The sequence below is a fragment of the Pogona vitticeps genome, chromosome 2 (assembly GCF_051106095.1).
Source record: "Pogona vitticeps strain Pit_001003342236 chromosome 2, PviZW2.1, whole genome shotgun sequence".
NCBI classification, from domain to species: domain Eukaryota; kingdom Metazoa; phylum Chordata; class Lepidosauria; order Squamata; family Agamidae; genus Pogona; species Pogona vitticeps.
This window is the reverse complement of record NC_135784.1, coordinates 171,962,135-171,985,425: the sequence shown is the minus strand read 5'-3', so window position 1 is coordinate 171,985,425 and position 23,291 is coordinate 171,962,135. Positions and strand designations below refer to the sequence as shown.

At 45.8% G+C, this 23,291-nt stretch overlaps 2 protein-coding genes across 4 annotated transcripts in view; one reads left to right on the top strand and one right to left on the bottom strand.

Annotated features, from left to right (window-relative positions):
- Positions 1 to 9,357, top strand: part of PPP1R1A (protein phosphatase 1 regulatory inhibitor subunit 1A) — a 108,786-nt gene extending 99,429 nt beyond the window's left edge. Inside the window, exon 7 of the mRNA XM_078384717.1 lies at positions 7,552 to 9,357. Coding sequence (XP_078240843.1) covers positions 7,552 to 7,603 — 52 coding nt within the window. The 3' untranslated portion in view covers positions 7,604 to 9,357. The remainder of the gene's footprint in view (positions 1 to 7,551) is intronic.
- Positions 462 to 23,291, bottom strand: part of PDE1B (phosphodiesterase 1B) — a 141,796-nt gene continuing 118,966 nt past the window's right edge. For all 3 annotated transcript variants that reach the window (XM_072991242.2, XM_072991241.2, XM_072991243.2), the window contains 7 exons: positions 21,247 to 21,348; positions 18,975 to 19,095; positions 17,995 to 18,076; positions 17,445 to 17,562; positions 5,678 to 5,814; positions 4,773 to 4,891; positions 462 to 3,819 (listed from right to left, as the gene is read on the bottom strand). In XM_072991242.2, the coding sequence (XP_072847343.2) occupies positions 4,794 to 4,891; positions 5,678 to 5,814; positions 17,445 to 17,562; positions 17,995 to 18,076; positions 18,975 to 19,095; positions 21,247 to 21,348 (658 nt within the window). In that variant the 3' untranslated portion in view covers positions 462 to 3,819; positions 4,773 to 4,793. The remainder of the gene's footprint in view (positions 3,820 to 4,772; positions 4,892 to 5,677; positions 5,815 to 17,444; positions 17,563 to 17,994; positions 18,077 to 18,974; positions 19,096 to 21,246; positions 21,349 to 23,291) is intronic.

Here is a 23,291-nt window from a genome sequence, read left to right as displayed (position 1 = left end):
ACTGCATACAATAGCCCGATGACTTGGGAGACCATTAATGGGGATGGGTGGTGTTCCAGAAGGGGATTCCAACATCATTCCACTCCAGCCACAGGATGCATCGGCAGTGGGTTTTAACTCCCTTTTCCCTTACTCACCTTTCTGACTATCCACTGCCTTCCACAGGCAGGCCTGCTTGAGGAACTCGATTTGATTAATGCATGGCTTGGGATGCAGGGACCCATTGGATCCCACACCCTCCTGAATGCTGCAATATTTTGAGAGCCCACTAAAATTTCTTTATTTAAAGGGGTTTTTTCCTCTTTTTGCAGATATTTTAAAATTTACAGATTAATGTGGAAGTAAGATAAAACAAACTTAGGAGGAAACAGTAGCCAGGAGCATTCATTCACAGTTCCACATATGCAAGGCCTCTTTGTGATATTTCCCATGCACACCAATCAAGATCCACATTATTCATCTTGGGTTTTTTCTTCCTGTTTTATTTTTATTTTTTTGCTGTTCAGTCCTTCCCTTTTTATTTGTTACGTTAACTTTTTACATGCGCATAACTTGGAATTCTGCACTGGAGTATGGATCTGTCGTCGTCAGAATTCCAAACTCAAGAAAGAGAACAAAACGAAAGATATACTGCATGGTAGAAAAATTACGTCCGAGGTACAAAGACATACAGAGTTCCACGGACTAGAATGTGTTGATTAAAGGGGGGGGTATTTACAAAGTTTGTGGGGCAAAGAGTGGGAGAACAAGGAGGCCGGAGATGAGAACAGCAAAATCACGTCCCAGTTGGTCCCCTCAGGAAAAAAAAAGCACACGCAGCAGAGTCAAGATGATGACAATTTGACCTTTGCCAGTCCTTTTTCACACATGTTGGTCTTCAGGGAAACATTCAAAGCTTGAAAAGATTCATGGGTGTATTCTCAGCATTATCTTAGTTTCAGGTGGGAGTTTCCAATGAGGGAAAAGACACAGAGAACGTCAGGCCCTCACCACAGAACAGGCCAAACAGATTTTAGGCTTGGGCCAAAGGTAGGAAGAGACCGTCTGGCTCCGCCTCAAAGCTCCACAACACGCTCCTTTTCTGGCCACCCCTTTGGCAGCTCAGAACTGGGTCCCCCTGCCCAAGAGCCCCAGGACAGAATAAGGTCTATCTCCTCTTCTCCCAGAGGTCATCAGTCTCCTCTTTTTCCCATACTGGGATATTCTTAAAGTACATCTTGCCTTGCCTTGCCTTCCATTTTGGTCTCTAGATCCATAGAAGTTTGTGAGCGCCAGGAGGCCTCTTGTCTCACTTCTCTGATCCAAGCCTGACCAAGTGACTTGTTTGGACAACCACTCCCAGCATCCCCCTACCAAAAGGTTTTGGATCTGGCAGCGAGGGGGGGTGCTTTCCATGATGGGCCCCCACAACAGCACCCTACAATGACATGGCTCTCTCACAACTGTACCGTCTATGTTGCATAAATGGGTAGTCTGGTCTAAGCGTCCTTGTCATAAGAAGGGTCCAAGTCGCTGAGGACACCCAGCCAAAAGATCCATGTATGGTTGGAAATGCTTCACCCTATGTGCCCAATTTGCCTTTCACAAACCCCAATGTGTCATTTTATGACTCTGCCTTTGGCAGACTGTGGCAAACCACTGCTGTTCCCCATATCCCAGTCTTTGCTACTTGGTCTCCTTAGACTGCAGGGAAGGATGTGCCTCAAGTGTTATAAGAAGACTGGAGTCTAGGACTGAAGCCTTAGTGGCCACCAAGGGAGCACAAACGCTTGCACCAAATGTCCTGTGAAAGAAGACATCAGTGAGATGGGAAATGGCAAGCGGGTACCCTTCACTGACAAAAGGCTCCTGATTTCATAGGAGTATTTGAAAGTAATGTTCTGTCTTCATCTCTGATCTCACCAGTCTGTAGTTTAATGACAATCCGTAGCTGTTGCCTTGTTAGGCCAAACTTGTTTTTAGTTCTCACACAGAAAAGTAAAATAAAACTTCACAAAATGAAGTGCTAGAATTTGGTAAGAGAAAGGGGCATGGTTTAAGTGAAGCTAGAAGCCATCCTCTGGCCTGGAAGACAGATCTTTGTTTCAGATATGTGGGTGTGGACCTTTAGCTGAAGAGAAGGACACTCTGCACCTGGTTAGAGGTATGCTGTTTAATTATTCTCTGAGCCTTAACACTAAAAAAAACCACCCTCATTGGTTCTGGCTGTTGTTAAATCCAGATCCTCCTTCCTAGTAGCAACCCGTTGGTCTCCTTGCTGTTAGGGTGGCCTCCTGAAAAGTCTCTTAGCCCTCGGAAAAGCAGAACATTCAGTGCAATGACCTTCTATGCCCTGATCTCCACTGCACGCAATAAAATGCTTATCAGACATACAGACATCTGTCACTGAAAGAAAGAATGGCTGCCTAGCTAAGGACTATTCAGGCCCTCCTCATGGGGAACTCCAGGAATACACAATAGAACTCCACCTCATAGGGAGAGATGCAACATACCTGGATGGAAACAATATTAAGACCCCAGGTATATGGCAATTCAGGTGCCACCCACAAAGAATGGACACCTTTCTAGTCCCCCAACCCTAACAGCTGGGGGGGGGGGGAAGCTGGCTATGCCTAATTATGAAGACCCATACTACGCTCCTCTAGAAAGAGAGACAGTAGGAAAGAGAGTGGCCCTATGGAGGTGGAGAGGAGGAAGGGCAATCCAGGGCTGTCCTCCAGACAATAATAATAATAATCTTAGAACGGCAGTGCTGGAAGGGACCCTACAGATCATCAAGTCCAGCCTCTGTCAAGGAGGCCCAACCTCTGCCTCCATAGGCAGATGCCTACACCATGGAGCTGTCCAGTGAAAGAGGTCTTGCCTGGATCACTCTAGAGGGACCGAGGGTTCCGAGGGCAGACAAGGATGAAGGGTCTCAAGCCCTAAACATGTCTGCAGGAAAGGCGGTCTCTCTCTCTCTCTCTCTTTCAAGCACCTAGTCATTGTATAAATGATTGCTTGGGAAGATGGAGATTTTGTTTTAACGCCGTAGCCGTTTGCTTGAACGCTGGAGTGCTTCGACCTGCTTCACGAAGAAGGAGGAAGCTGCAGAAGGGGCAACACAAGAAGCCACACCCGCTAACGCACAAGGCCAGGCTTGGAAAGCATCCGCAAACTGCGCCAGGAGAAGAACTGCCAAGGTCACGCTGGGGCGGGGGGGGGGGGCAGAGGAGACCTCAGGGATGCTGTTGGGGTTTGGTCCACCTCCCACAATCGGCTGGGTTTTTTTATGAATGGTGCAGGGGTGAGAATCCCTTCCAGAAAGACACAGCTCACGTGTGCGCGCACACACATACACACACACACAACTGCCAGGCTCAATAACTGCCATACAGTCTCCTTGCCCAAAGCGCCATTACAGTCAATCTTTCTAAAAACCAGCGGTGACAATTGTGTCGGCAGTCCCATTGCTGGCTTGGCAGTGAGAAGCCTTACCGGCGCTTTTGGGGGGGGGGGAGTGGCAGGGAAGGATTCTGTATCGGGAGACCCTCCCCAGTGCTGCAGTGGCCATTTTGCCCCACTGGTGCTTAGTGATGGGGAATTAAGTAACATGGGGGTTTCTCTCTCATTCTCTGCAACTCAGGGATGAGACAGGCAGTGGATGCTGTGTGATGTCAACATCATTTGCATTTATCGTTATTAATATTATTACTAGTAATATTGATGGTCGCATTCATGTCACACCCTTCTTGAGCTGGGGCGAAGGGGTGGTGGCTCCCTCCCTGTGCGGATGGTGCGGAGTCGATGGGATCGAAGACTTTTAACGGCATCGGGCACCTGCCAGTGAAAAAGGAAGCAGAATCAGAGCCAGATTCAGGGCTGTTGGCTAGATGTGTGCAGGGTCAGGATAGGAAGGATCAATTAAAATCCTATGCTCAAGTTCAGTCACGCCAATGACTGGTTTCTTCTACCTTATAATAATCACAAGAGTAAAACTTTGTTCAGGTGTACAGTTTCAGAGCATACAAAATGCAGCGCCCACAACAAGAGTGTGTGCAAAATGTTGCCCAAACAAACAAAGCTTGCCTGAAGAGATGGGTCTTCAACTATTAGGGGCCAAATCAGCATCTGAGTTACACCGCTTAAATCTATAAGTGAAGGAGTAGGGAGAGACATTCCACAACTGCATGTTCCCTCATAAGAAGGGAAAATGTCTCTCCTCACAACACACTGAAAAGTAATGTGTCACAGAGAGCCTTGTGGTAGAGTGGTTGAACTGCAGTACTGCAGTGAAGACTCTGCTCAGGTAATTGTCTCAAAGTTAACTCAGCCTTCCCTCCTTCCAAGGTTGCTAAACTGAGTACCCAACTCATGAAGGGGGGATGTATAGCCTGCATAATTAAATTGTAAACCACCCAGAGACTGCTTTAAGTGCTATGGAGTGACATACAGTAGGACACACACACACCTTATTTCTAGGGGGTTGGTTCGAAGCCCTCCCAGAGACGCTGGAAAACCTGGATTATAGTAAACACTATTTTGATAGTGAACACTACAAATAGCATGGTCTCTGGCTCTCCCCTAGTGGTCCGTTCTACTAACTTCATCCTGAAATAAATTTCTAGGATTTTCTCTTAATATTTTTAATATTTTTAGACCATGGGCAAGTGAACCAGTAGATACTGATCCCATGGATATGGGGGGGGGGGCTTCTGCCTAAGGAGCACACATTTGTCACTTCCTCCCTACGTAACGAGAAAGTTGTCAACTGCTGAGAAGCACTCTCTCACCCGGCTCCCACACAGGCGGTGCTATTCCACATTGCCATTCTGATTGTGCTGGCTTTCAGGCGTGCGCGGTTCCTCCTCACAAGGTGACAGCTCATCAATGGAGGTCTGGTTAGTGATTCCTACAGAAGGAACACGACAGTGAGAAGCAGGGTTCTAGGAGTACGGATGCCGTGGCCAATGGACCGGGGAGAATGTGAGGGCAAAGGGAGGTGTGGGGGATGACCGGAAAGAGGTCCAAAGGAAGGGAGGGAAACGTCTTATTGAGCCAAGAGTTGGGGTTGGGGTTAGGGTGCTCAGCTGAGGGAGAAGCCGCCCAGAGACCTTTGGGTAGAGTGGGCGGCATATAAATTAAATAAATATAAATAAATAAAAGGGTCACTGCTTTGCCTTTGTGGCTAAGACCACAGGCAGCCCATTTGTGCAAAAAGCATCTTCCGTGAAGGCTTCCCCTTTGGATAACTTGCCTCCCAGCGGATCTGCCCTGGTCCTCAGCTAAGAAATAAATTTTATTTCGTTTAATTAAAAATAACGGGGGTAATGAGGATGACAATGACAGCAGCAGTGGCAACAACAACATAGCAAGGGAAGGCGGGAAGATGGTGTGAGCCTCATAGGGCTGTTTCTCTCAGGTCCGCAAGAGGAAATAACAAAGAGGAAGTCTGGGGGGGTTTGCATTCTTTGCACATATTCATGCCAGAGACCCCAAACAATCATTTTGTTTCGTTTTTGACTTAACAGCCTATAGGAGGGGCAGTATTCATCACATGCCCCTTTCAGACTTCTTTTTTTGAGGGGGGGGAAGGTGAATTCCTATGAGGCTGTTAGATCTCTCTCTCTCACACACACACACACACACAGAGAGACAGAGAGAGAGAGAGAGAGAGAGAGAGAGAGTCAATCCATACCACTGGCAGCTCGCTCCTTCCACTTCTGCTTGTTCTCTTGGATGTACTTGGTCCAGGTGGAACGGAAGCTGTTGATGTCTGCGTTGATGTCTCCCAGTTCAGCATGCTCATCCACAGAGGGCTGACGCCAATGGGAGCTGCAGGGAGGAGGAGCAACATTCAGAACATGCCGCACCAAAGTCAAGGTGCTAATGTCGACATACAAAGCCCTGAACAGTTTGGGACCTCGTTACCTATTGGAACGCCTCTCCCTGAGGTCTACCAGCCATCCCACCCACACCTCCCAAGCTTTGATGCGGGCAGGTGGCCACCCGGAGGAAGTGGGCCTTCTCAGTAGTGGCTGCCTCCTTGTGCAATGCACTACCCGTGGAGGTACGCCAGCCCCCCGCCCTTTCTCCCAATATTCAGAAAGCGGATGAAAATGTTGGTTTTCAGAGAAGCATTTGAGGACATCCTCTCCTTATAATTGTTGTTACTAATGTTTTTACGTTAATAGTGGTTTTGGGTCCATTGTCGCCATCTTGGACTCTTTGTAGGGTTGCTTCTACATTATTGTAGGTTGCGTGGTTGGTTGGGGGGTTCTTATGTCTTATGGTGCAAACCATACATAGTAGCATGGCACTAGATGAGCAATATAAACATTCAATCAATCAATCTGGATAATACTTGCACCCACTAGTCTCCTCTTCTCCCCACACTTGACCTATTTGGGCTCCTCCACATTTGGGACCCTCCTCCACACATCTCTCTGTCCTAAATTCATGTTCCAATTCATTATTTAAGGTAGTGTTGTTGAACACGTAGGATTCCAAATGCTGGATTAAATTTCCATCACCTTTAGGTTATGCTGATGGAGGCTGATGAGTGTTATGATTCAACAGCACACTCCACACCCACTGAGTCCTACTCCCTATTTAAGGTCTCTGAGCCAGAGAGACATTCCTAAGATGTGATCCCGAATGTGTGAAGGCCAAGATTCATGAATGCTCCACCGAATGAATTTATACTGATTGGGTCTAAATTTAAGCAATTTAAGTCAACCCACAGAAATCAGTAGGACTCTGATGTGGCTTACTAGACACAATAATTTCAATCACCATTACTGTGAATTATCAAATGAATTCTGACTTATAGTGACCCTTTTCCAGGGTTTCCCAAATAGAGGATGCACAAAAGTGTTTTCCCATTCCCTTCTTCTGTGGTAGCCCTGGGACTGCGCAGCTTGCCCAAGGCCACACGGGCTCGCCCCACTCACAAGGGGCACAATAGGGACTTGAACTCTCAAACTGCCACTCCACAGCCAGATACCTAAACTACTGAGCAAAAGGCCTGTTTTAAGCATAAATAAGTCTGGATTTGATTCCATAATTATACAAATGGAGAAGGCCCACACACCCTGTAAGAGGGCTTCTACCTCTTAGGAGAGGTAGGAGAAAGTAGTCCGCTCCTCTTTCTGTATCTTTTAATCTCCTACATACTCAAAAAGCCAGTTGTATCCTCAGATTTACTTTACCAGCACCAAATGTCATGTGCAATATCAGGGGCTTGTATTACTCTTCATTTCTAATGTGATATAAGGCATCTTCTGCCAGCAGTGCCTCTCTGTATTCTACACAGAGTGTACAGGCCAATTTCTGTACAAGAGAATCAGCAGACACACATCTGTCTCAGAAACAGAATTCACAGGAGCCCATCCCAGAATCAGCTTCTGATTTTTAAAAGGAATCAGAGAAGGAGATTTGAGACAGAACCAGATGCAATGGCTTTGTTCATAAATTCCAGCATGTGTCTAGAGGATTAGATAGAGATTAGGGCTTTCTAGCATATTCATTCTCTCTCTCTCTCTCTTTTTCTCTCTCGTTTGTTCTCTACAGCCTTGGGTATAACCAAACATATGTCTTTGATAAAACTGTGACCACAGTATAACCTACTACTTCCTGGAAGTTCTAAAACTCATGTCCTGACAACTTGTGTCATTTGCATCTAACCATCGGGAAGCTAATATTATCAACATCTTGAATGCTGACCAGCTTTATGAATACAGTCATTATCACTTTGGAAGCTCATTGCCAGATGATCAGACGCAATTGCATTTTATGTCCCCCACTCTACCTGGTCCAACTTGGTCCCACTTCCATCTCCACACCATGCTCACTGCATGGAAGCCAATAATCCAGATAATGAATTTGTAATTCCCAAGTCCAAAGGAGTGGCCTGTACTCCACAAGAACTCAGACAAAAATAAATCTGCTAGTCTTAAAGTGCCACAATACTTTTCTTTTTCTTTTGTCTTCTTTTTTTGCCGAAACAGTACAATAGGCACACCTCTCTGAAAACTGCTACACTGCAGAATGAAGGCAGGTTTTACATTTCCAAGTATGGTATCAAAACCAAATAAAGAGAAATCCAATTTTATCCCAAGGATTTTCCTGGGCTGAGGAATGGTAACAGCAGGAGGGAGGAAAAAGCACATAGCTTTGATTGGAAATTGATTTTTCCCTTGGGGGCTTCCAAGTAAGGCTGAGACAGATACAGAACAGTTGCCATGCTGCGCCATGCCAAGGCAGTCGCCAGCAACAAAGGGGGTCATTTATCTGAAGCTTCCCTTGGCTTCCGGCACTGTCTTTCAGTGCTTGCCTCCTGGGGAAGCTGGAGATGCAGACGTTCTATCACATGTGGCACCTTCAAAGGTTGTGTTTGATCTCAGAGACTGATGTGGCATCCCTTTGGTCCTCGTTTGTTTCCCTGACAGGCAAGTGAGACGGGGTCAGGGAGCCACACTTACAGAGCCCAGTACAGGCCATAAGAGATGGGAATGGAAAGCTCCCCAGAGAGTTGGGACAACACCGGGCTTCTTTCTTCCACAGAACCACAGCCAGCTAAGACAGGCTGTTTTTCCCAGCTTGAGCTGATTCTAAAGACGATCGTCCTGAAATGTCCATCACCGAGTGCGGTGGGACTGCAGTGCATCAGGCACTTTAAAGGAGGGATCTGACAGCTGTGGGAGACAGGTGGACCTTGTAATGAGGTGATGCCTAGAGGGTTTGATTGGGGGAGTGGAGTTATGGGTATTTATTGAATGTGTGTCTTGTGTAGATATGTCATGTCGTCTTTGGAATAAAGGACCGTATGTGGAAGCAGCTGTCGTGTCTGGACCCACAATATAACACTGGTGACAAGGATGGGATTTTGCTTGCCTGTAGAGGGCATGTTGGACTGAACTAATTACCTGTCTGTGGGCTAACCGTTGGAGAAGTGAAGGATGAGCTGTGGAAATGGCCACCCGGGGATATTTGGAACCCTTTGACCCAGCTGTTGCAGACTGGGACACTTGCATATCAAGGTTTGAGTTTTACCTTGCTGCTAAGAAAATAACCAAACCATAGACTGTTAGAGCTACCTTTCTCAGACAAGCTGCAAGACCATTTCTCACCTCAACCCTCAGAGATTGCTTGTCGGCATGCTTTTTACAAGCATGACCAGGGGCCTGGTGAGTCAGCAGCAAATGATGTTACGGCCCTTCGACAAACGGCAAGGCATTGTGACAGGTTGGTTTGTGGCATCAGGGACGGGGGGAAAATGCAGCATTGATTGTTTGCAAAGAAGAGTCTGGATTTTAAAACAGCTTGTGAGGAGATTTTAGCTGCACAGAAATTTACAAAAGAAATTCGACAGGAAAAGACTCCTCTCCCCCCCACCGCCGTTTAGTAAGTCGGAGAGTGTCCATCAAGGGCAGTGGGAGGACTCCTCTTCTAGGGAGAAGGAGGGAGAAGCTGTAATGCGAGTCATCCATCATTGGAGCCAAGGAGTAAAAAGTACCACCAGAAAATCTGTGTGCCTATTGTGGGGGACATGTTAACTCTGGAATGTACAATGCTGAAGGTGTGGCAAGGTACAGAATATTGCTCGTGCCTGTTGTGCTACTCCTGAGAGCGGCTAAAAGGGGGGAATCATCAAGTGCCTTGAGCATCCAGAAAGGGCTACAATCAGCAAGACGAGGGTCACACCCTTTCCTTGCGTTCTGTTGAACTGCCAGAGATTAAAGGAGACAGCTTTGCGATGACTTTACAGCCAGCAATTCAATCAAAGATCGGAGTGACTGTAAGAATTCAGGATGTGCCCTGTGAAAGGGAGGTGGGCACGGGTTCTGCATTGTCTATCACTGCAGACCAGACACTGCTAAGGGGTGGAGACACAAACTGGAGCCATGTGAAGTACTTCTTAAGGATTTCCAGGGCAAGCAGGTTCCTGTACTGGGGAATGGGCACCTTTCAAATAGCCTATAAGGACTTCAGAGGGCCTTTACTGGTGGCAGTGGCAAAAGGGCAATTGCCAAGCCTACTGGGATTGGCATAGTTTGAGCCTCTGGGCATCTATATTTCTGGTATTCAACAAATCAAGCATGGATGTGTTACAGCTGTATGTAAGGAGTTTGCAGCAGTGTTTGACAGATCTTTGAAGTTACATTGGGCTACCTATTTCCTTTAATTTTAATCCAACAATGGCCCCATCTATTCAATTTGCCCTTAAACCTAAAATTGATGAAGAATTGTTTGATCGGTTGATAGCTCACGGGGTCCTAGAGGCAGTGCCCCATGCTCGATGGGAGACACCTATTGTTACGACTCCTAAGGCAAATGAGGCTGTGAGGATTTGCACTGATTACAAATGTACTGCTAATCAGGCATTACAACAGCACGCATACCCGGTGCCAGTCAGTCAGTCATCTTCTGGCATTGCTGAATGGTGGAAAGATCTTTGCAAAGCTTGATCTGGCCCAGGCTTATCCACATTTACCAGTAGATGATGCCACTGCAGAAGCACAAGGGGGGGGGATTTTAAGGTAAAGCAATTACAGTTTGGTATCAGTGTTGCCCCCAGGATATTTCAAGGCATTATGGAAGGCCTCAGGTGTCATCCCATATTTTGATGATGTTTTGGTAGCTGCAGGTTCTGAAGCTGAGCTAGCCGAGCAACTCTGCATGGTGTTAAGTAAACTTCAGGCAGCAGGTTTGAAGGTTAATCAGAAGTGTCAGCTTGGAGTCCCACAGGTGGAATTCCTTGGATTCCTGATTGACACTATTGGTACTTATCCTACCTCAGAAAAGGTCCGGGCTATATGTAGTGTGCCAGAGCCTACAAGGAAGGAATTGCAAATTGGTAACATCTGCTCTCAAGAAGTGCTGAAGTCTCTTAATTCTACTGTATCTTTAAGGGTTTTTTTGTCTGCAAGGAGAAAAGGTATTTTAACTATGTTACTTTTCTTATTTTCCCTTTACATTTCTGATATTAATAAATGTTTTGTCTGTTGGAACATTTAAAAAAAAAGAGAAGGAATTGCAGTCCTTTTTGTGGCTGTTGAATTTTTATCATGCCTTCTTACCTCATGAGGCATCAGTGGCAGAGCCATTACATCGCCTTTTAGAATCATCCACCCCCTGGAATTGGGGCAGGAAGGAAGCTAGGGCTTTTAGGGCAGTTAAGGAGTTGTCCTCAGAAAGTGTTTTGACACACTTTGATGAGAAGCCACTTCTTTTGGCTGTAGATGCCTCCCCATATGGAATCAGGGCAGATCTTAGTCACAAAATGCCAAACAGTTAGGAGGCACCTATTGCTTATTTTTCACGGACCTTGTCATCAACAGAGTGTAATTATGCTCAAATTGACAAGGAAGTTTTGGCTATTGTGGCTGAGGTTAAATTTCACGATTCCTTGTACGGGTGGCATTCTGTTATTATTACAGATCATAAACCTCTTTTAGGAATTTTTACTCTAGAGAAACAGACCCCGGAGATTTTGTCCCCACGAATGCTGAGTTGGACAGTGTTTTTGTCAGCTTACTCTTATGATCTGAGGCACCGCCCAGGTAAGCTGTTAGGTCATGCCGATGCCCTCAGTCAACTTCCAGTGCCAGATCCAGCTGTTGATCTGGCACCAGCTCACCATGTGTTATTACTGGAAGAGTTGTCTCGGCCCCCAGTGCGGATTACCAACATAGTAAGCTCACACGGCTAAGGACCACATGCTAGCCCGTGTCCTTAATTGGGTGTGGAAGGGATGGCCAGAGAGCGAAACAATGGAAGAGTTCCACCCATTTAGCGGTAGACAGAATGAACTCTCAGTGCACAAAGGATGTTTGCTATGGTGGAGTCGAGTTGTTATACCAAGTAGGTTGCAACAAGTGCTTGAGGCACTACATGTCAGCCAACCAGGTATACTGCATATGAAGGTGCTAGCCCGCAGTTATTTTTGGTGGACTAAGATGGATAAGACCATTGAAGAATGGGTTCGTTCTTGTCAGATGTGTCAGGAGTCGAGACCATTGCCAGCGGAGGCTCCCGTCCACCCATGGGAGGCGGCATGAGGCCCTTGGTCCTGACTCCACATAGATTTTGATGGTCCCTTTCAGGGGCAAGTATTCTTTACTGTAGTGGACGCTTTTTCTAAATGGTTGGAGGTAGTTCCTGTGTCCAGTATGTCCACAACTGTTGTTGTTCGTACACTTCGGAAGCTGAGAAGCAGAGTAGACCTTTGGTCTAGATGGGCGGGATAGAAATCCAATTAAAAAAAATAAGCTTTGTGTGACACATGGTTTGCTGGACACTGTTGTTACAGACAATGGGGCTCAGTTTATGTCAGCAGAATTTCACAGGAGTTTGTTTGTTTGTTTGTTTGTTTAACTTATATGCCGCCCACACTACCCAAAGGTCTCTGGGCGGCTTACAACATTTAAAATACAATAAAAAGACCAAATAATTAAAATGCAATTAACATATACTGTATACTCTAAAAATTGCCATCGGACCCACAGCTGATATTATTTCAACTGAAAGCCTTCTGGAACAGGAAGGTTTTGACCTGGTACTGAAATGTCATCAGCGTCGGTGCCAGACGAATTTCAGTTGGGAGGGCGTTCCATAGTCTGCGGGCAGCTGCCGAAAAGGCCCTTTGTCTACAAGCCGTCCCTCTTACCTCCTTAAGGGACGGCTCTTTCAAAAGGGCCCCCTGGCTAGATCTTAACTGCCGGGTAGGTTCATATGGAAGGAGGCGGTCCTTCAGGTATCCAGGGCCCAAGCCATTTAGGGCTTTATATGTCAAAACAAGCACTTTGAATTGGGCCCGGGCAGCAACTGGTAGCCAATGTAACTTTAACAGAATCGGCTTGATATGTTCCCTAGTGGCCTCACCACTCACCAGCCATGCAGCTCGATTCTGGACCAGTTGCAGTCACCGGACCGTATTCAAGGGAAGCCCCACGTAGAGCACATTGCAATAATCTATATGAGATGTTACCAGTGCGTAACTCCGCTCGTCCAGGTAGGGCTGTAGCTGGTATAATTTCCACAGCTGAAGGAAGGCGCCTCTGGCCATCGAGTCCACCTGGGCTTCCAGAGTTAGACTGGGGTCCAGGAGCACCCCCAGGCTGTGGACCCTGTCCCTTAGGCGGAGTGTAACCCCATACAGGGCAGGGAAATGGCCCTCCAGCCTGTCCAGTGAAGCATCCACTAACAGCACTTCTGTCTTGTCTGGACTGAAATTCAATTTATTAACCCTCATCCAGTCCATTATCAGGTCCAGACACGAGTTCAGCACAGAAACCGCCTCACCTGGATTGGTGGAAAACGAGAGGTAGAGCTGAGTATCCTCAGCCCAAACCTCCTGATGACCTCTCCCAGAAGTTTCATGTAGATGTTAAACAGCACGGGGGACAGTATTGAGCCCTGAGGAACCCCATGACATAATGGGGATAATGCTATTTGGCATGTGACATCAGCTCTCTTTCACCCGTCCACTAATCGACAGGCAGAGAGAATGGCAAGGACAGTGAAAGACACTCTCCGCCGGCTGGCTAGAGGGAATTGGCAAGGTGGGTTGGCAGCATTGTTGTTGTAACAACATGTTACACCCCAGTCTAAAACAAGGCGTAGTCCAGTGGAGCTTTTAATGAATAGAAAGCTGACTACGATCCTTTATAGGTTGCACCCAGACTTGTCAGTAGAAGAATCAGAACAAGGAGGGGGGGAAGTGTGGGTTTTTCACCCTGGGAGTCTGGTTTATGCCTGTAATTATGGTAGGGCCCCTGATTGGGTGCCAGCAACAATAGCTATGCCAACCAGGCTAGTGTCATATTGAATGACAATGCCTGAGGGCCAGGAATTGTGATGTCATCTGGATCAGATGTGGCAGAGATGGCTAAGGAGGATGTCAGCAGCTGAGGACAACCTAGAGACAGAGACATCAGAGGCCAGGGCATCCCAGGCAGCAGACATTATGCCACAGCCAATTATAGATCCTCTAACAGTGTTAAGACCAAAGGGTAGTGATGCTGGGGAACGTGTGGAGGCATCAACGTTGGAACAGCCCCATCCGTTAGGTTCCAATGGGCAGGCTGAAGGTAATGGGTTAAGACGTTCTCAGGGAGTATGGGCACTTCCCCGTTATTTGCAAGATTATGATTGTAACCGGGTGCAATCTTGACTCGGGGGGAGGGATGTAGTGTAGCGGGCACTTTAAAGGAGGGATCTGACAGCTGTTGGAGACAGGTGGACCTTGTAATGAGGTGACGCCTAGAGGGTTTGATGGGGGGGTGGAGTTATGGGTATTTACTGAATGTGTGTCTTGTGTATGACATGTCTTTCGAATAAAGGACCATATGTGGAAGCAGTTGTCGTGTCTGGACCCACAACATAACACTGTCAATGAGGCTGTTTTCCCCACCCTGAGCTGATTTTAAAGATGGTCGTCCTGAAATGTCCATCAGTGGGACTGTGTTGGGAAGAAGGCTGTATGCGGCCCCTTCACCTCAGAAGGTCCAAGGGCCAGCTCTACCATTGGACAGCCTAAAGGAGCATTTGACACAGGTGGCAGATTTTAAATGTTGTGAAACAACACCAAATTATTAGTTACTAACTTTGTTGTTATTCTACTTTTACTGCCAGGGATGGGGAGAAGCAGCAGTGGTGAGGTCTTCTGGCTTGTATGCCAAAATAACTTAGCAGGTTTTAACTTCTACCTTGATTTGGGAGAGGAGGCACAATTTGCTTTTCTGTCTCGAGAAACAAAGTGTCCCAAATCATGTGATATCACAGGGATGAGCCATCTATTGCCCTCTGCTATGGTGGCTGGGACTGCTGGGAATGGAGTCTGTTAGCATCTGGAGGGCCACATGTTCCCCCATCTAATGTATTATGACCAAGGACTGCAATCTAGGCTGGAGGCAGCGAAAGAAAGGCTTGATTTTCAGTGGTTATAGCAATAAATGAATAACATTTGGCTGCTCTTTTATGACATGGAAAAACTGCTGCCAGTGTAGCCCCTTTAATGTATCTAATGGTAGGGTTCCCTTGCAAAATGTTAGAAAAGTAATTCTTGGGGGGGGGGGCAAAAACCTAGCAAAATGCCTATTTTGATTATTGATGGTTTATACCTGAAAGAAAAACTAGTATACAGTAAAAATCCTGGGACAGTGAGGAAATTCACTGTGGAATTTTGCCCAGTCAACCATTGTCAAAGGATAGGGGGCGGGACTGCTCCCCACTGGACATTCTCCGCAACAGCTATGCTTTGCTTTGGCCCACAGAGAAAAACAACATCCTCTAAAAGGCAGTGGGCAGGATTCTATTATGGATTTATGGCAGCTGCAGAAATCATGGGAGGGAACGGCTGTTAATTAATAAGATGTTGCTGCTCACATTCCTTGCCAGGTGCCAGTTACCTGACTTGGCTGACAACAAGGAAGCAACCACTCATTTTGTTGTTGTTGTTTAGTCATTGTGTCTGACTCTTCATAACCCCACGGACCAGAGCACGCCAGGCCCTCCTGTCTTCCTGCCTCCCGGAGTGGGGTGAAATTCATGTTGATTTCCTTTAGAATGGATAGGTTTGACCTCCTTGCAGTCCAGGGGACTCTCAACACCACAATTCAAAAGCATCAATTCTTCCACGTCAGCTTTCTTTAGATTTGATTTTGTTGTCGTTTAGTCGTTTAGCCATGTCTGACTCTTCGTGACCCCATGGAGCAGAGCACGCCAGGCCCTCCTGTCTTCCACTGCCTCCCAGAGTAGGGTCAAATTCATGTTGGTCGTTTTGATGACACTGTCCAACCATCTCAACCTCTGTCGTCCTCTTCTCCTCTTGCCTTCACACTTTCCCAACATCAGGGTCTTTTCCAGGGAGTCTTCTCTTCTGATGAGATGGCCAAATTACTGGAGCTTCAGCCTCCAACCATAGTTTTTCAGGCACTCTGTCCACCAAATCTAATTCCTTAAATCTGTTCTTCACTTCCACTGTGTATTCATAAGGGATTTGGTTTAGATTATACCTGACTAGCCCAGTGGTTTTTCCTAATTTCTTCAGTTTAAGCTTGAGTTTTGCTATGAGAAGCTGATGATCAGAGCCACAATCAGCTCCAGGTCTTGTTTTTGCTGACTGTATAGAGCTTCTCCATCTTTGGCTGCAGAGAACATAATCAATCTGATTTCAGTACTGCCCATCTGGTGATGTCCATGTGTAGAGTCACCTCTTGTGTTGTTGGAAAAGAGTGTATGTGAGGACCAGCTTGTTCTCTTGACAAAACTCTATTAGCCTTTGCCCTGCTTTGTTTTGAACTCCAAGGCTAAACTTCCCTGTTGTTCCTTTTATCTCTTGACTCACTATTTTAGCATTCCAGTCCCCTAGAATGACAAGAACATCTTTCTTTGGTGTCAGTTCTACAATGTGTTGTAAGTCTTCATAGCATTGGCCAATTTCAGCCTCTTCAGCATCAGTGGTTGGTGCATAAACTTGGATTACTGTGACGTTGAAAGGTCTGCCTTGGATTCATATTGAAATCATTCTATCATTTTGAGATTGTATCCCAGTACAGCTTTTCCCACTCTTTTGTTGACTATGAGGGCTACTCCATTTCTTCTATGGGATTCTTGCTCACAATAGTAGATATGATAATTGTCTGAATTGCTCATTCCCATCCATTTTAGTTCACTGATGCCCAGGATGTCAATGTTTATTCTTGCCATCTCCTGTTTGACTACATCCAATTTACCAAGTTTCATAGATATTACATTCCAGGTTCCTATGCAGTATTTTTCTTTGCACCATCAGACTTTCCTTTCACTTCCAGGTGTGTCTGCAGCTGGGTGTCCTTTCGGTTTTGGCCCAACCACTTCATTAGCTCTGGAGCTACTTGTTCTTGTCCTCTGTTCTTCTTCAGTGGCATGTTGGACGCCTTCCAATTTGAGGGGCTCATCTTCCAGCGTCATACCTTTTAGCCTTTTGTTTCTGTCCATGGAGTTTTCTTGGCAAAGATACTGGAGTGGCTTGCCAGTTCCTGCTCCAGATAGATTGCGTTTAATCAGAACTCCCCACTATGACCTGTCCGTCTTGGGTGTCCCTGCACGGCATAGCCCATAGCTTTTCTGAATTACTCAAGCCCCTTCGCCATGACAAGGCAGCAATCCATGAAGGGCTCATTAATTAGCAGCAATTCACTACTGCAATCTACACACTTACATTTTCTTGTGCATAAATCCCCCAACAGAGGATTATTCTGGCCATAAAAACAGTTTATGAAGAGACTCCATCAAGGTGGTGTGAAATCAAGGTTGCTGCCTCTGGAGATTTTGGTCACACTAGTTTGTGACCAAATCCTGGGAAGTCAACACATGACAAACATGTTGAAGAGGCTGCTCTCCATTTGTGTTCAAAGTCTGATTTCAATGCATTTTCATGCCAGTGTTCCCCCTCACTTATGTCATCACTGTGCACATACCTGCTCTGCTGGCCGGTGGATTTGTTCTTGGAGCCTTCCTCCACCAAGGGAATGACCATCTTCTCAGCCACATCTGTCAGAACTTGAAAAGTGGGCTCCACAATGAAGTCAATGAAGCCTGCAGAATGGAATGATCATTAGCAACCAAGTCACAAGCTCTTCTTCTCCTAGAAGAATTATGTGTGCAGGATAATGTGCAAAGGACTAGAATTAGGATAGAACATAATTTGTCATAGGGAGACAGGACTTGAACTTGGAAATAACACATTATGATTTAAAATGTTCATGTTCAAATTGTTACGTACAGTTTTTTAATAGCAGTTTGCAAGTAAAGGTTAAATATTAAACATTCCCCTTTAAAAACCATATATTTTAGATACATCAGCTGGCTTGTCCTCCTACTAATTCAAAAGTAACAATTTTAAAATGAACACATTAAATCAAACATATCATTACCAAGCTATGGGCAGAACTAGCGGAGTGCCCCCACTAAAAATCCAGGCAGGCATGGGACCCCTACAATATTCACTCTGTTTTTTATGCAACTCACCAATCTGAGACTGGGCCACCAGTGTGGATGTACGATCACACAACGGGGAGAAGGGCAATCCCAGTTCAGCCTCTTTGTCTCCCTGTCAGAAGAAAAACAACATCAGGACCAACCTGGAATGAGACATATGTCTCGAACAGACTTTTAAGCCAGAGCTGGTCAGTTTTCAGAGAGTTAAAAAACAAAACAAAACAAAAAACCTCCAATTCTCAGAATTCTCCAAGAATTCCCCAAGCAGATTTCTGGGAGTTCCATCCTATAAAACCCAAGAAACATTGCTACAGAAAAAAAGAAGACCTAGACAGAGGCCTTGGCTTTGTTCAGATGATTGAAATGAAAGTGTCTACAGGTTATGTGTTTGTCAGCTGAAACTCCCAGAATTCTCCTGGAGAGTCACCTCCCCACCCCACAAAACTGTCCAAATGGCACATTGCTAATAGTTATTCTGACAATTTCCATCCAAGTAGCTTTCTTCTTACAAAAATGTGCCATTTTTTAACTTAAAGAAAAGGCCCCTCGTAGCCTCTAGTGGGCAAAAATATATTTTTAAAAAATCATAAATATTTCCATTCTTCGGGGTGCGGTTGAGCTTCTAATTCTTGTGGTCAGGACGGGAATGAAATGAACAGCAATTCCTGCTAAAATATATGGCCTGGGGATCATCAGCTTTTACAGCACTGAAGATCTGGCTACTCTTTAGTCTCTGTCTTAAGTCCGAGGCCTTTCAGTTTGCACTCCTCCCCTCCTTGAAACATCTGTGAAGCAGCCTTTCACAACCTAGCCTCCTCCAGATGACACTTTAAATCCCACAGCTCCTTAGCCATCCTGGCCAGGCAGTGTGGGGATGACGGTGGTAGCAGTGCAACACCCCTGAAGGACATCTAGTCAGGAAAGGCTGCTCAAAGATCTCCCTTTAAGAAAAGGTTTCCATACTTCCAAGTAGAAGAGAGAGCAAGAAACGGAAGGTATTCCAGACATACCTGTCGGAAGAACTCTTCCATGAGCGCTTTGGTCCACCGGGAGTGCACGGTCCATTGTTTGGTGGGGTGGCTGATGTCAGCAGCATGGAGCAACAAGGAAAGTGCTTTGGACTTGTCGATCCTGAAAAAAGACCACCAGGGAAATAAGGAAAACAGGGTTGGATCCTTCCTGTGGAATAGTATCTTTCTCTCTCTCTCTCTCTCTCTCTCACACACACACACACACACACAGAGAATAGTCATAAAACCCAACCAACATTCACTACACCCACTTCTGGTGTGATACACAAGGCTGCTTTGGTAGGCATCCACAAATCTGCTCACCAAGGGCAAGTGGACCATCCCACTGATGAGCCGGACACTAGATATCACACAGGTTCCTGCTGCGGACATCTCACCCCATGCAGTTCCTGAGCAAGTTATGCAGGGCCGGGGGGAGGGGGACACACAAGACGTTTCTGAGCAGTGTGTGTGTGTGCGTGCGTAAATTCTGCCATGTTCTTGCCAAAACCATGCCAAAACTGTGCACAAATTTCAGTTGGAGAAGCAAAAATGCAGTCTCAAATCCCAATACAAGCAAACATAGATGGGATTCACAAAAGCATAAAAAAAGGAAGAGAAAGGTATTTTTGTCTCAAGTGTCAGCTTGAGCACCGATATGTTCTCCTCCGGGGCCACCTTGTTTCACTGCTCTTCTTTAGCTTTTTGATCCTCCAGCTCCTGCTGCTTCCCCTTTCCCTGCCCTTCTCCCTTCTCCTTTGCCTCCAATGACCTTGGCCACCCTTGAGAGCTGCTCCTCTCTTGATTGCACTCCCTGGGATGGTTCTGCTTATAAGCATCCATGCTGTCAGGCTCTGAGACAGCCTCCTCCTCCCCCCCGCCCCCCCCCCCCGTGACACTGGCAAGCTAAAACCATCTGGGCCACCACCCCCAACAGAGTTAGAGGGCAGTAGGGCTAAATGAAGCGGAGGACAGTGAAGGCACAGGAGAAAACCCAAAATAGAACTGAGGGGTGCTCAGTTTATTATGGCAGGCTTTTGGCAGTGAAGCAACGATGCTGCAAATGGGGCCTTTTAATCTGGGAGCGATATTTTGAAATACTTTTTTATTACCATCTATTTGTTTTTGATTGCTTTCACATTTGCAAACAAATCTGACTAAAGTAAAATCTTTTAAAAAAAACCTTACCTATTCCATGGTAGCTTTCCCTTTTTTTAAAAAAGAGAAAGCTACCGTGGAATAGGTAACAATGTCTCAGGGATTGGTTTCTTCTTTTCAAGCAGAACTCATCCAAACTAGCATGCCCTGGTGGGCTCTCCTTGACTTTGAGAATCACAGTTTCTTTCATGGGGGGGGGGGGGGATAAAAAAGTGAAGAAGTTGAATAAGAAAATGGACGGTCCATCATCACCCCTTGTTTGTTTGTTTGTTTGTTTGTTTGTTTGTTTGTTTGTTTGTTTGTTTTGTTTGTTTGTTTGTTTTATATCCTGCCTATCTGGTCGGTTAGGAACCACTCTAGGTGGTTAACAGCATAAAATAGAACAGTAAATAAATATAAAACAATAGAATAGACAAATAGAAGGGAGAAAGAGGGTATCAGGGATTGACTAGAGGGAAGGCCTGCCGAAACATCCATGTTTTAAGTTGATTTTTAAAGATACCCAGCGAGGGAGCCACACGGATCTCAGGAGGTAGGTTGTTCCAGAGGCGAGGAGCCACCGCCGAGAAGGCCCGGTTTCTTGTTTTTTCCTTCCAGGCCTCCCTCGGCATTAGGCTCCTCAACCTCACCTCCTGGCTCGCTCGAGTGACACGGGTAGAACTTGGTGGGAGTAGGCATTCCGCCAGATATCGAGGCCCTAAACCATTTAGGGCTTTGTAGGTAAGCATCAACACTTTGAAGTCGATGCGGAAGTGGATGGGCAGCCAATGCAATGTGGCCAGAGTGGGTGAGATATGCTGGTATTTTTTCACTCCACTAAGTAGTCTAGCCGCCGCATTCTGCACCACCTGAAGTTTCCGCAGCAGCCTCAAAGGCAGCCCCACGTAGAGCACATTACAGTGGTCTAATCTTGAGATTACGAGCGCATGCACCAAGGTAGTGAGCGCCCCAACATCGAGATAGGACCGCAGCTGGGCTACCCGCCTAAGATGAAAAAAGGCGGTACGGACCACCGACGCCACCTGAGTTTCCATAGTGAGCGCCGGGTCCAGGTATGATCTTTGGGGCAGGTATGATCTTTGGGGCAGTTCTGTTCCACCTTTTGGCTACTTACCGCTCAAGCTGCTGTAGGGAGGTTTTCATAGACTTAACTTGCTGGAAGTGACAAGACATGTCAGTAGCAAGAACCATTTCAATCACAAGCGACCGGAGCTCCCTGTATCAGATTAAGAAAAGAGAGAGGAAGGGAAAGATCATGCCCACACACACATTCCTCCTTTTTATTTCAACTTCCTGTGCAACCATTGACACACTCCTTATGGGTACAGTGAGAATCAAACTAGAGGATATATTTAGTCATATGGCTTTAGAAGAGGTGCTCCCTCTAATGCTGAAAGATACAGTTGATTTTTCTCACCTACGTATCTTGCATTTAGCGTGCTTTGTTTTGTGACAGGTCTTTGGAAAGAAAACAAGCTTAAATAGTGTATCAGGCTGCTAAGCACCCATCTCTAATGTCTCTCAGGAAATCCCTTCCTGGCAAGAAGAACTGAATTCCCTTTAAAATCCATCTTGACTCTCAGTGTGCTATCTGAGATTGATAAGATAAGGGAGAATTTGTCCATTTTGTCACCATGAATGGACAGATGTAAATTGACTGCCCTTAAAGCCCTTTGTTTTGAAACCCCAAAGAGATCAATTCTGCTTAAAAACAGGACATAGACTCAAAAGCCCAGGGCAGCGTAAGTAATATAATTACCTTGATGGGCTTCCTAAAGTGCCTCTAATAATGACTAATATCTTTTACTCTACCTCCTCAAGGGCTCTGAGACACCTAAATGATGTGAGAGTCAAAAGAAAATGCCTTCCTGCAACTTGATCTGTTCCCACTGCTAATTTCTCTTCTCCCTGACTCATTTGCCACTAGGAAGGTCTTTGTAAGCTGCCTCTTCCCAGCAAAGCCTCCACGGCTGAAATGTTTCAAACGAGGAGTGTGCTCTATCACTTCCTTCCCCATGTTTTTTTTTTGTTTGTTTTGTTCTGCAGACAAATGGATTTCATAGGTGATCCTCAGTGATCATCATCAGGCCCCTTGGCAGCTGAGCTATGAGATGAATTCTGTGTAACTCTAAACTTTACTTCCGCCTATAAGTCAAGACAAAAAGAAAGGACACAGGGTTCTTCTAGATGGATGGTTCTAATGCGAGCAATCAAACAGCACTTTGTAACTATTCCATCTTTCTCCCCTTTAGAGGTTTTGAATTTTGTGTTTTTTAAAATTTGTGTTTGTTTTTTGTTTTCTTGGTGGAAAAACAATAAATGCAGGGTCACTTTTCCTACTTTTGGTTGCCAAGAAAGGTTGTGGAAATGTTAGCCTTGGGTTCATTTAGTTATTCAGAAGAAAAGTAAATGGAACATGTTCAGTAATTTACAAATAAAAAAAAATCAAACATGCAAAAGAGGAAGCACAAAGGATTGAGTACTTCATCCGTTTTAAAAGACTTCATGCTGAATCAGCGCTTCCAGTGTTGAATTGCCAACTGCAAGAACTAACTGGACTTCTGCCCAGGAAACCCTAAAGAAAGGCTTGAATCTGATGCTAAGGCTGAACAATGAAAAACAATGAGCTTCTGGTAATTCCTCCACATAAGGAGCCATAACATGTGTACTAGTGCAATGAGTGGAGCATCTTGACCTCCATGCATGCGCCATCGAAGAAAGGGATGTTCCTCCACAACATACGTGGTCCTAAACAATGGATGTCAGCTAAAGCAGTGGTCCCCAACCTTGGGCCTCCAGATGTTCTTGGACTACAACTCCCAGAAGCCTTCACTACCACCTCTGCTGGCTAGGATTTCTGGGAGCTGAAGTCCAAGAATATCTGGAGGCCTAAGGTTGGGGACCACTGAGCTAAAGGACAGGCTCACCTCCGGATGCCAACATTTCAGGGGATATTCTCTCATGAAGTTGCCCATGCTCTAGCCTTGTTACTCCCAATATGAACCTTGCTTTACGTGTGTCATTTGGAACTTAGTGAATGAATAGAATGGTGCTTGTTATGGCCAACCAATTAAGAACACCAGAAGTAAAGCTGCTTACAGGGCACTGCGGGAAACCTATATAAACTGCACAAGAGAAAAAGGACACAGGCAGCCTGCC